This window comes from Mytilus californianus, unplaced genomic scaffold (assembly GCF_021869535.1).
Source record: "Mytilus californianus isolate M0D057914Y unplaced genomic scaffold, xbMytCali1.0.p SCAF_5, whole genome shotgun sequence".
NCBI classification, from domain to species: Eukaryota; Metazoa; Mollusca; class Bivalvia; order Mytilida; family Mytilidae; genus Mytilus; species Mytilus californianus.
Window position 1 is genome coordinate 1,933,622 of NW_026262701.1, and position 13,405 is coordinate 1,947,026.

At 31.9% G+C, this 13,405-nt stretch overlaps 1 protein-coding gene across 2 annotated transcripts in view; it reads right to left on the reverse strand.

Annotated features, from left to right (window-relative positions):
* LOC127701029 (uncharacterized) overlaps positions 1-13,405 on the reverse strand; it is a 101,050-nt gene that overhangs the window by 85,506 nt on the left and 2,139 nt on the right. For both annotated transcript variants that reach the window (XM_052204799.1, XM_052204798.1), the window contains exons 2-5: positions 12,647-12,729; positions 10,844-10,912; positions 10,065-10,112; positions 2,146-2,229 (exon numbers count right to left, since the gene is read on the reverse strand). In XM_052204799.1, coding sequence (XP_052060759.1) covers positions 2,146-2,229; positions 10,065-10,112; positions 10,844-10,912; positions 12,647-12,729 — 284 coding nt within the window. The remainder of the gene's footprint in view (positions 1-2,145; positions 2,230-10,064; positions 10,113-10,843; positions 10,913-12,646; positions 12,730-13,405) is intronic.

Here is a 13,405-nt window from a genome sequence, read left to right on the forward strand (position 1 = left end):
TTGCTGTCAGTTTTTGTTTGAATGGGGGTTTATTGCAGTGGTTTCTAAACATAACTTGTACAGAGAATTAAGTCTTGAAAGGTTAGTGAATAAAGTCCATGTATAAATGATATTTGTTTTCAAGGAAATGCCTGTATCAAGTTAGAAACATAACAGCTGTTTTTATTTTGTTTGCTGTGTTTGAGTTTTTGATTTTATCGTTGGATAAGGGACTTTCCGATTTAATTTTTCCTTGGTATTTTTGTTATTTTACTTTTTTCATACCGATACCAAACCAATTGCAACTCGAACTTTGAATTACAAACAAGTGTTACAGGGTCTCAATAATGACGAATTCAAGTGTAAAACTCCAGATTACACATGTGCTAGTTCCTATTCACATGTAATCCGTCTTACCACGGTATTAATTGTGATTTAAACATTGTCAATAACACTTTTCGGCAAAATGGGTTATCCTTAGATCCGACATATCGTGCGCCTCAATCCATCACTTTGCAAAATACAACGGGTTAATCGTTAAATTAAAGACTTTTCCAATTGGGAAACTACCTATTCTGGAAGCGGTGTTAATTGGACGAGGAAACTAAAAAAATTCAAAGGTATGTTTGAGTACAAGTTATTCAAAACACAAATAGCATTCCAATTGAAACCAACTCTGCTCCTCTTCTTGCCTAATTAATCATATGCGGCGGACTTTGTACAGGAGCTTTTCAGAAAGCATGGAAAGAAGTTAGCAGTATCCTTCAGCTTCACTTTCGGTTATAAAGATGATATTTCTTTACTGAACAATTCAAAATGTGGTGACTATGTTGAACATAAATGACGACGAATATGTTCCAATCGTCTCAACAACAATCCCACTACCTTCTCCGAATGTGCCCCTGGAAGTAGATGTATCAATATGTTTGTCTTACATGAGCAATACGACTGGTACCAAATGTGGAGCACATTATAGTACGACATTGTCATGTAAAACAGAAGTTATATCATTTAATCAAATGGTCCTTTGAAAAGTTTTATCATTACATTAAGCAGGTTTGAAGTGTTAAGCGATTCAAAGGAAACAGTGTATTTGCCGTTAATTTTTATCGTAAGATATTATTAAATTGACCATCAATAGATTTAGACACATTGCTAAAGCCCTCGGTCCGATATGGGAATATCATGAAGATTAAAAGGCAAACATTGAAAACGCCATGTAATAATTATATTCTGAATCAAAGGTACAAATGGTGGAAATAAATACTTAAATATGATATTTGTAGTCACTCAATATTGTTTTCAATATATTCTGATTATAATCGAATTAAACAATACAGTGGTTATCGTATTAAAAGTAAACGGGAAGATATTATTTCTGACTTTCTTCACTCATTAATTAAAAGAACAGCGACTTTGACTTTCATTCACTTGATTTGGCTCAGGTGTCTTCTTCAATCTTGAATTTTGAAGTAGCAGATAACAATTGGTCTAGATCTTTAATGAAATGTGCAAATTTTGAGAGCAGTGTGTAATTCAAGTGTAAGACTTTTTAATGTAAATAAACAAACTTATGTGTTCTCCATATTAGCGGATGTAATTTCTAAAAAAAAACACCATGTTTGTGTTATATTTATTTTTGTCAACTTTGCCAAAACAGGGGAGACAACTCAGATAGTAGGGCAGATAACTCAGATAAAGTTGTTTTATCATAGAAAGTGTTGTGAATTTACCTATTCTAATATGTAGCAGGAAAATAAGTTCGGTGACCCCATTTTTTCTTCTTCTTATCCGCAAGCATGTTAGAGGAGCTTAGCCTATCTTCTCACATTTTATCTCAAAATTCTATAATGTAGTTGTCTTTTTATCACACACACTTGAATTTCCATGCATAACCTATACAAAATCTGACAATTTTACACAACCTGTAGCGTGAAAAAAAGTCCGGTGACCCATACTTTTTATTACATTTTTGAAAAATGCTATTATCAAAACTTCATTTTGACAAATTATTAAACTTTTCCTTGTATTTCAATTAAGACGCACCAGCTACCTTAACACTATATTCTTTTTTATTTATATTACCAGACACACAAACAAAGATGCCAGCTTTAAATTTAGACGTAACAACAATTAATATAACATCTCAATATTGAAAAAAAATACCTGGTAAAACATATTGAAGATATCCACAGTAATGTGACCATGCTAGTCCATTTGCTACGTCGTTCCCAACCATGTTTCTTCTTGCTAATAATGACGAATAGAAAAAAATAGGTCCATTGTGTTCTTCTAGCGATATGAATATATGAATATTAAGCGACACAAAACAAAAAAACTATGAGTAAGACAGGTATAACACACACACAAGAAGGAATGTACAATATGATTACTCATAATTCACTGTGTAGACATCTAAGAATGTAGGCCTTGGTAACACGGAAACTTTCAATTTGTTAATTTGGTTATTTCACCATGTTATATGTTGACTTTTGTGCACTTTACACAAGCATTCCCAATTCAAAACTAAAAAACAAATCGAAAGAGTTGGCATTGCTTTGTTTCATAAAAAAGAATGGACAACGTACATACAAGTATCTTGTCTAAGGGAGGGATAAATCCTACTTTGTAAAGAATCACTCTGATTCAAACAAAAAAATTATCTGCAACTGACATCGTCAAGATGCTAGATTTCTTGATTGACAACATATTTGTTACGTTTGGGGGACGTTTTTTTCAACAAACTTTAGGCTTTTCCATGGGAACTCATCGTTCCTCTCTTCTTGTCGAATTGTTCCTTTATTCCTATAAGGCTAACTTGATACAGGAACTTCTTAAGAAGAAAGAATAGAATTTATTCATATCCCTTAACTTCACTTTTCGCTATATAGATGATGTTCTCTCACTAAATCATTCAACATTTGGTGACTATGCTGAACGCATCTATCCCATCGAACTAGAGATAAAGGATACAACAGATACATTAAAGCCTGCCTCAAATCTAGAAATTGACAATGAGGGTCAGCTGAAAACAAAACTTTACGACAAAAGAGATGATATCAGCTTCCCAATTGTAAACTTTCCATTTCTATGTAGCAAACGAGAAAACTAACAAAGTATACTATGACATTATTTCATTACGGTATATTGCATTTGACAACCGACAATGGAAAACAGATAAAATCAATTGAAAAATCAATTGATGTTAGTTATGTCGCGTGTTTTCGATATAAAGATTACTGTGTAAGTGTTAAGTAGATACACATTGAAGGGTAAATCTGAAAATTAATGGTGAAATTAATCGATTACATGTATATAGATGGTTGACAATTAGTACACAATCAGAAAGTAATGGAAACTCGGAAAATATTGCAAAACATGTTGATCTGCGTTAAAATCCTATAAAAATTGGTGGAAACAATTATCGTCTTTACAGATTGAAAACAATTTAGCTTACGGACATTAGAAAAAATATATAAAGTACACAGTATGCTGAAACATTTGTATTTTGATTTCTAATCAGGTATGATGATAACTCGGAATAATGCCCCTTTCATAAGTAAATGTATATTTGCATGTCGAATTTGTGTAAAAACATATATTTGAGAGTCTGGAAGGGGTTATAGAATAAAGACGAATAGTCAAAAAGTTAAGAATGAAGGGCAAACGAATTAGATAAAGGATAAAGGCAAAAGTCACAACGTTTGAATAAAAATGAGAATAATTGGGAGCTTGAGTATAATGGATATAGATAATTGGCAAAATAAAAACTAACATGACTAAATAAAAGAGAAAAATAATATGAAAAACGAACAACAAAAGAAATGAAGAACATCTAGACTCTTATATAATGCCAATTAAAATCTCTTCACAGACATAAATAATATAATAATGAATGATTAATATCCAAGATGGCAAAGTTTTGTTATTTATATACGTCTTCCGGTTATAATTTATTACTTACTTACATAATCAATGAAATGTTTAAAATTATATCGGAACAAGCCTTTACAAAATCATGTTTATTAATGTGTATACGTAATTTATGAACAGGACATTACTGCTACATTAAATCACAGCAAAGGAACATCTATATAGATTAGACCGTTGGTTTTCCTGATTGAATGGTTTACACTAGGTTTTTTTTGGCCTTTCATAGCTTGCTGTTCGTTGTGAGCCAATACTTTGACCTATAATGGTATACTTTTATAAAATGTGACTTGGATGGCGAGTTGTCTCAATGGCCTTCAAATATTCGGCTTTTGAGCGTTCCTGATGAAGGTAGATCCATAAAAGCGTTTCGGACGCATGTAATTTTTAACGTTTTGTTTTCATTTTTTATCCATTACCTGACGATCATACATTGCCTTTTTATCCTTAATTTCAGTTCAAAGTATCGATACGGTAGGAATACTGAATTTATGGGTTAGGGTTGAACGTTGTGCTAGCCACGAATGAAGGAGGGATTTGATAACTATTTACACTGCTACAAATATTAGTAGCGTAGGGCCATGTTACTGTTAAAATATATCTTTCGTTTCTTCAACTCATTGTGCTGATCTTGTAAAAGCTGAATACATTCATGCCATATAAACGTAACCATAAACATTAAAACCTGCATATTTATATAATAGTTGCCGCTGTACACTAAGCGTCCATCTATCCATCTGTAGGTGTCGGCATTTTAAAATCGTAATTTGAAATAATTTTAAAAAGTTCATATCACCGATAAACATATGATTAAGTTGAAGTGACCAATTGATATGGTAATCTATTTGGGAATCGGAAATATAAATATTGTCACTAAGGTGACACTATATTTGACTTGAATACTTAAAAATGCGCAAATAACAAATACGGAGCTATCCCTTAATACAAAAACAAATCCTGTTTCCTTTTATTTGCTATTTTAAAACCGGGCGGATATAGGACACCTAATGGAACAATATATATGATAAAACTTTTAACAAGCATCAGTTCAAACGTTGCCTAAGAGAGAAATCATTTAACTTCAAGGAGGATTAGGGTATGGTTTTTTGTCTGAGTCAAGTTTAATTTGGTTTTTCAATGCTATCAATCAAATTACTTTGTTCAAAATTTAACACTTTAAGGTATGGGGCAAACACAAAATGTCCATCCTGGTATCAATAAGTTTATTTTGATACATTATAACAGTTACCTAGGTCCAAGCTACTTATATTTTATCTTACTCTTAAATTCAGCCTTCAAAAGAGATATCAATGACCTATAACATTCGAGGCTATTACAACGTTCATTGCGACACCATGCACTCAGTATTCCTACCGTACCAATACTTTGAACTGAAAGTAATGATTCAAGACAATATATGATCGTCAGGCAATCGATAAAAAATGAAAGCAAAACGTTAAAAATTGCATGTGTCCAAAGCACTTTTATGGATCTGTCTTTACCAGTAATTTCGAACGATCAAAAGCCGAATGTTTGAAGGCCAACAATTTATATCAATCGAAATAGTTGATAAACGGTTATATATGATCGTTCAAAATGTACAATCAATGATTTCATCTGCCGACATGATTGTAGATAGTAAAAAGTCGTAAAGCAAAACAAAAACAATTGAAATAAAATTTATGAGAATACACGTGTATTGAGCTATTTTATTGCTTAATAATCGGTAGAAAATATATAAATACTCAACCCTACCATACTTTTTGACCTACTGCAAGTTGGTCAGTTTTCACTGTTACTCCTAAATGATGGGAAAACCAAATAGTTCTGAACTATTTATTTCAAACGCTAAGCTTTTGTTAGAGATTTTTTTAAACGTAAATCAACTTGGTTAAAAAACCCGAATTCTTCTTTAAATTAATTATTTTGCAATTAAAAATGATTTGATATATTTCGTGTTTTTTTTTATTCCTAACTTAGAATGATCATAATCAGAGCTGTATTTCTTGTTTTAAAATGAATTCTGCGCTTTTGAGAAATAATTATTTTGCTATCCAATTTTTCATGCTTATAATTGTCTGTCGCTGGTTTTATTTTATACATTAATTTTAAAGTTACATTCTAATATGACGTGCTTCTTTCGCTTTGTAAACAAACCCAAGCCCGAAATCCAATAACATTTGTTTAAACATGCGTATATTGACTACTGCAGAAAAATGAATTTCATCAAATTGGCATGCATTTAATATATTTCAATAACTTAAAACACCTTCAAACTCTTAAATGATGCACATGTTGCTACTTATACACATACAATGACTACAATGTGTTACAATTCGCAATTGACATATTTGACCGAGATACGACAACGTTTCATGTTGGCTGTTCAAAACATGACCTCCAAAGTAGAAGACATTAAATTATAACTTTCTGTTATATTGTGACACGAATATTGTTATTGTTCATAAATTTGGTAATTTCAATTTCAATTTTTTAATTTTAGAATTACAACTTTGCTTAATTAAACAGTGGTTCGAACTTACGATTTAGATAAAAACTGACTATCGCTCGGGCAAAAATAATCACGAATATAATGCCTACCCATGTTAAAACTACAATAAAGTATAGTTTGCATCAATTATTTCTTAAGTAACTGTTCATTTTATTTTATTTCGTTTCTTTTCGTTTTCAACGTTTCCGTTTTGTTCCGCTTTTATTCCATTTCGCACTTTACAGGTTCCCCTCTTTTCGCCCGTACTTTTTTTTTTTGATATCTTAATCAAAAGTTCAAAACATCAAACTTTCAAAACGCGAAATAATCAAAGCTGCACGTACAGTTTAGTACTTTTAAAGTTTGATCAAATATCCAAACTATCAAATTTTAAAAACGATATTTAGAATTTTAGAATTTAATTATTTGGTGAAAATTTCAAAAATTTCAAAAATTTTCAATAAGTTTGAATTTTGATATTTTAAAGCTATGATCAAAGTTCCAAAAATCTAAAATTTTAAAACTTTTTAAATTTTGAATTGATAAGTGTTACACGGACCCTCCATGTATATTCCTACTATATCGAGTTCCAATAAAATATCTTTCAAAACTAGATAATTAAAGAAACATCAGACAAATATTTCTCTGTCTTATTCTTTGCATGTACCTCGAATTTGATATCTGCGTCATCTCAGTACAAGAATCTTCGACGAACAGGATGATTTTAATTTGAAAAAACTAAGCTGTCGTCACATTATAAACAGCAATATAAAATTGAAAATGGAAATAGGGAATATGTCAAAGACAAAACAACCCGACAAAAATGCAGAAAACAGTCGAAGGCCCCTAAATAAACATGTGTACTGGTTCAGTGAAAATGGACGTCAGACTAAACTCAATAACATATAAATGAACTAAAATTAAAAACAAATACAACACTAACAAATGCCAGAGGCTCCTGACTTGGGAGAGGCGCAAAAATGCGGCGGGGTTTAAAATGTGTTTTGTTGTGAAAGAAAGGGGATGAAAGATACCAGAGGGACAGTCAAACTCATAGATCGAAAACAAACTGACAACGCCATGGCCAAAAATAAAAAGACAAACAGACAAATAATAGTACAGATGACACAACATAGAAAACCAAAGACTAAGCAACACGGACCCCACCAAAAACTGGGGGTGATCTCAGGTGCTCCGGAAGGGTAAACAGATCCTGCTCCACATGTGGCACCCGTCGTGTTGCTTATGTTATTACAAATCCGGTAAATAGTCTAATTCGGTAAGTCACATTCGTGAAAAGGGAGGGTATTGTAGTTACGACATAAGGAACATATCCGATATCATCTGTGAAACGGTTATTCCATAACGTTCAACCAACTCACACACAGCAATACGCACAGCAATACGCACAGTAAAACTCAGTTTAAAAGAAGTCCGAGTCCGAAGTCAGAATAGGTAACAACAGACCCTAAGAAAAATACCAATGATACATTATTAATAAACGACTACTACCATTAAATGACATGCCAGATCAAGACCTCAACTAAACTGATTGAAAAATAAAAAACGTTGTTACATACACGAACGAAGTTGAGATATATAAACATCAGAAGATGGTGACAAGGGAACGTCACTATCTAAATATAGATAATAAACAATAGGAAATGAAAATCATATTTTTTATCACAAATTTTGGTATTAAGCTTCCGTTAAAGATATAGATATCAAGATTCATGAAAGGGCAGTGTTCATTGTTAGTATTAGCTTTATCTAAAGATAGTTCAACAGGATAAATTTCTTTGTATGCGGAATCACCAAATACCAATTGCACTCATCAATAAAATACACATTTATCAAATCATACTATATTCTAGAGCATCGTGTTGTCACTCAGAAATTGAAAAATGATGGCGGACCAAAAAGTAAGTAGTTCCTTTTGATAACGAATAAATAATGACATATATTCACTGTAGAACCTTCCTTTTCACCCACATAAACCAATCCGCAAAGGTTACATTCTAATCTGTAGAATAGATTTGTTGATTAATTATTCTGACCATCGTAGTTTTTAGTATTGTAAGGTTTTTTAGTTGATTTGCAATTAAATTTAACATCTTTTATATTGTTGTTGTTAATGGTTTTGGTAGGCGACATCTTGTCGGATCATTTTAACTAGGCAACGTAAGAGTCAATAATCTGTTAGATTTTCGTTAGTTCATTCATTGTAATCGAATGATATCCTCTCGGAAAAATTGTCCATCAACATGCCAACAGGGACATCGAACTAGAAAAAGAGTTTTTCAAGAACCAATTAAAGGGACATTCAAACTCAGAATTCGATAACAAACGGACAATACCATGGCCAAACAAATGCCAAACAACAGCATACGAAACAAAAATAGAAAACTAAAGACTGAGCAAGGCAAACCGCATCTTATACCGGTAAAATCTCGAGTTCTCAACATGATTCACCCGTCATGTTGCTCACTAAAATATAACAAAAATGTATCAAAGAAAATACAATTGAAAATCTTCACGTTTCCCTGGGGAAGAATTTGGCAATCTTATTGAAAGAAGGATACTAAAGTCACATTTAAACTCATAAGTTGGAAATAAAACTAACAGCGCCACGGCTGAAAAAGATAAAGACAAACAGAAGGACACACACCAGTAAATAAAACAACATAGAAACCTCAGCAACACGTCTCTACCAAAATCTCGGGGTGATCTCAGGTGCTCCGGAAGGGTATTCAGATCCTGCTCTACATCGTTTGGCACACGTAAGTACACATCCGGTTATATGTCAAATTTGCTAGGTAACATCCAGGGGAAAGTTACGACAATTTGAACATATCCGTCGTCATCTGTGAATCAGACGTCATCTGTGAATCAGATATATTTTAAAAACGGCCAACCAACGAGTGAAGGCGTCGGTAAAAGGGATGATTTCAACTACACCAATTGGAACTCCTGGTTAAAAAGCTTCTCCTTGAGCAGCAATCATCTATCAAAGAAAGTGTGATAGGCAAAACAAGCCCTAAACTGTCAAAGGTTTTTTTCCGAAGTAAATGTTATAAAACCAATGTTAGTGGTAATTGCGGTAATGACTTACAAATGTTGATCAATTGGGTGTTTTACAATACATCTCAAATCAACTACTGAATATGTATTCTAGTATATCATTGTAATACACATGAGATATATTTTGTTAATAAACATGCCCTCTATTCAGCAAATCTTATATTGCAATGATGGAAACAGCCATTGTTAGCGCTCGCTTGTGCAAATGTCATGTGAAGTATCAATTGTGTATCAATTGTGTTTTAGACATATAATATCTAGCATACATTCAAAACTCCTTCCGTGTGGACTTTATTCCAAATTGAGAACTCGAGAAACTTTTGCTGTTGACAAATCGATTCCATATTTATTATTTATTACCATAATAATTTCGTAACAATATTTATTCTTTATACGCTGTAAAACATCATTTATGTACGATTAAAACTCAAGTTTGGGTAATGTTCACCTTAAACTATTATGATAATGATATATATTATATTTTATTATTACTGTTTAAAGAACTGTTAATATGTTGTGTTTTTAGTTCTGCAAAATGCAAATGAAACATATAAGAAACTTAGTTTTCAAACCACGCACTTACCTTTCGTCTCTGAGTGTTCTCTACGTTTTGTCGTAAGAAATGTAAATCCTAAACAACATCAATAAACAATTTAGCAGTGTATACAATGTGTAACAATGAACGTAATACTTAATCTTTTTTTAATGTGAAAACTTATATTTATATTTAGAAGTTAAGCTTTTAATAAATGTCTTTATAACTGAATGAACGTAGTAAAGCTCAGGCAGTCCTCCATATTTTGCAATGATTAAATAGTCCTCTGAAAGTGACTTCTTTTTTCCACAATTGTATTGATTGTTGTCACATTCATAATAACAGACGATGTTATTTCAGAAAAAGACAACAATTTCTTTTTATCTGTTAGATGTGATTGAGCTTTTGATTTTGCCATTTCATTACGGACTTTCCGTTTTGAATTTCTCTTGGAGTTTGCTGTTTTTTTGTTTTTTTACATCTTTTATACCAATGTTCAATAGCCACAATTCGATTAAACAAAAAACAAATCTGGTTATCAAATCGAGAGAAACACATCGACTATAAGAGGGAAGGTTACCGGAACAACAGAATCACTGAACTACAAATTTAGCACACACCAGCATACATGTTGGTCCTTGAACTACTAGTATCAATATCATAATATTTCAGAAATATTGCCCTTTGACTTTAAACAGATTAATGATTTATTTACATGAATATTCATATATTAGTTCCGTTGACTTATTAAGACTTGCGTTTGATTTTGCCAATTTCTATCTATCCTTTTAACAAGAATTGTCAAAAATATCTTTTATTACACATACCTTCGGAAATTACCTTTGCAAATGCACCGATTGCCGTTATTGAAACAATAATATTTATGGCTCCTTGACCTGCAAATTACACTAAGATATCATCTATGACACTTAAATAACATTCAGTTGCAACATACTCATGTAAATACAACACGTTTTTGTCCGCCAGTATGAGTTCATTTTTTTTTGAGACTGTAAAATAATATTGTAAGCAAAAACATCAATACAAATACGAAATATATTACGCAAAATTTGCCCTTGTAGGTAATTCATTCAAGCAGTAAAAAAAATATTGCTGGAACATCCTGCAAACGTTACACTAAATATAGAAAATAGAAATAGGAGATTTAAATCTTGATTGAATAGAAACTACACATTAACTTAAATCATATGCCTACAAATCATGGTATAAAACACACACTGAGGGGATTTGCTGATCTCCTAAGGAAAGACATTGGGTATGTCGACAATATTTTCTGTTATCATCGACCGCCATGCGAATCTACATTCATTCAATACGTGACAATACGGACTAACACATCAAGAAATATCATCACATACCGAGAAAACTTTAAAATAGTGTAAGCGTATTAGTCAATTAAATAGAGATTGTGACCATTAACAAATGTATCATGCTTTCATTCTATTTTTGTTGTTAATACTCTTTAACTTCGTTTACATTTTTGCTGCTTTGTTTTAGATTCTAGCACCACCAATGCATCTTGCTAGAACCCAGAGTAGAACTTAAAGCATAGTATCGATTCTTTTAGTTATTCTTCATAAATTCGCATTTATACTTTAATTGGAAAGCAGTTACTATAGAAGAAAAAAAAAACACAAAAAGGCAAATATCATTTTCAAATAAATATGGAATTGAATAGTTCTTTAGGTGTCTCGGGTGTCTTCCTCCATCTTGGATTTTGAAGTAGCAGCTAACAATTAGTATAGATCTTTAATGAAATATGGAAATGTTTAGAGTAGTATGCAATTCCTGTGTAAAAGAGATACCAGAGGAACAGTCAAACTCATAAATCGAAAATAAACTGACAACGCCATGGCCAAAAATGACAAAGACAAACAGACAAACAACAGTACACAAGAAAAAACATAGAAAACTAAAGACTGAGCAACACGAACCCCACCAGAAACTGGAGGTGATCTCAGAAGCTCCTGAATGGTAAGCAGATCATGCTCCACATGTGGCACCCGTCGTGTTGCTCATGTTATTACAAACCCGGTAAATAGTTTAATTCTGCAGGTCACATTCATGAAGGGGATGGGGATTGTAGTTACGACGCAAGAAAAATATCCGATATCATCCGTGAAACGGTAATTTCCATAACGGTCAACAAACTCGTGATGGCGTCCGTAAAATGTACGTATGGATGATTTCAACTTCACCATTTGGAACTCTTGGTTTATAACTTTCTTGTGTGCAACAACCCTCTATCATTGAAATCATGATAGGAAATGTAAGACATTCAAAGTTAATACAGAACAGTATTTGTTTTAACATATTTATGACTGTATTTTCTAAAAAAAACACACCTTGTTTTGGTTGAATTCATTTTTTCTTTTTTTGCAAAATAAGGGGAGATAACTCAGATAAAGTATTTTTTTAAATAGAAAGTGTTGTAAATTTTCCTATTTTAATATGTACCAAGAAAACAAGTTGGGTAACCTCATCTTTTTTTGTTCCTTTTTTGAAAGCATGTTATCCTGGTTATAAGAGCTATTTTAAATTCTATGACACCCTAGCCACCTTGATAAGATAATTGACTTAACTACTAGACTATGTTTATATATACATACCTTTGCTTATCAAAGACTCTGCCTTAACTTTGTCAATTACATACTTTTTCCCAAAATCTTTTAACGTTTTAAGATCGATTATCCTGAACAGAAATAGATCATGAAGATTAATAAATATTTGTGTTAAACAAAATTATAAATGATATCTGAAATAAAATCATAATTGCCATCCGTCCGAAGCGTTTTTTTATATATACAAAACGCCAAAAAGTGTATAAAACAAAACCAATTAAAAAAAAACAAGAGGCTCTCAAATGCATGACTCGCTAACTTGTTATTTTTTTTGCTTAAATCTTTCATCAATGATAATTTTTGCTTTTCAATATATATTAATGAGTGGCTTAAAATGCAATTTAAATGTTCATTGTAACTGTCATTTTTTCTTCAAAAGCAAATAAATGCATTTACCCATATGTTCCATTTTAGCCATAGTGTCTATGTTTCTTGACGTACACATGGTACAAGGAAATAAAATAAAAAATTTATACTAGATTCATTTGAAAAGATTTTTAAAATTAAAAAAACACAAACAACTTGTGTAAAATTGTCCTTAAAGGGTCAATTGACAATTTTGGTCATATTAACTTTTTTGTAGATCTTACTTTGCTGAACATTTTTGCTGTTTACAGTTTATCTTTGTCTTCAATAATTTCAAGATAATAACCAAAAACTGCAAAATGTCCTTAAAAAACCAATTTAGTGGTAGCCACCAAAAAATGGGTTGTTCGGTTTGCTTGAAAATTTCAGGGCTGGTAGATC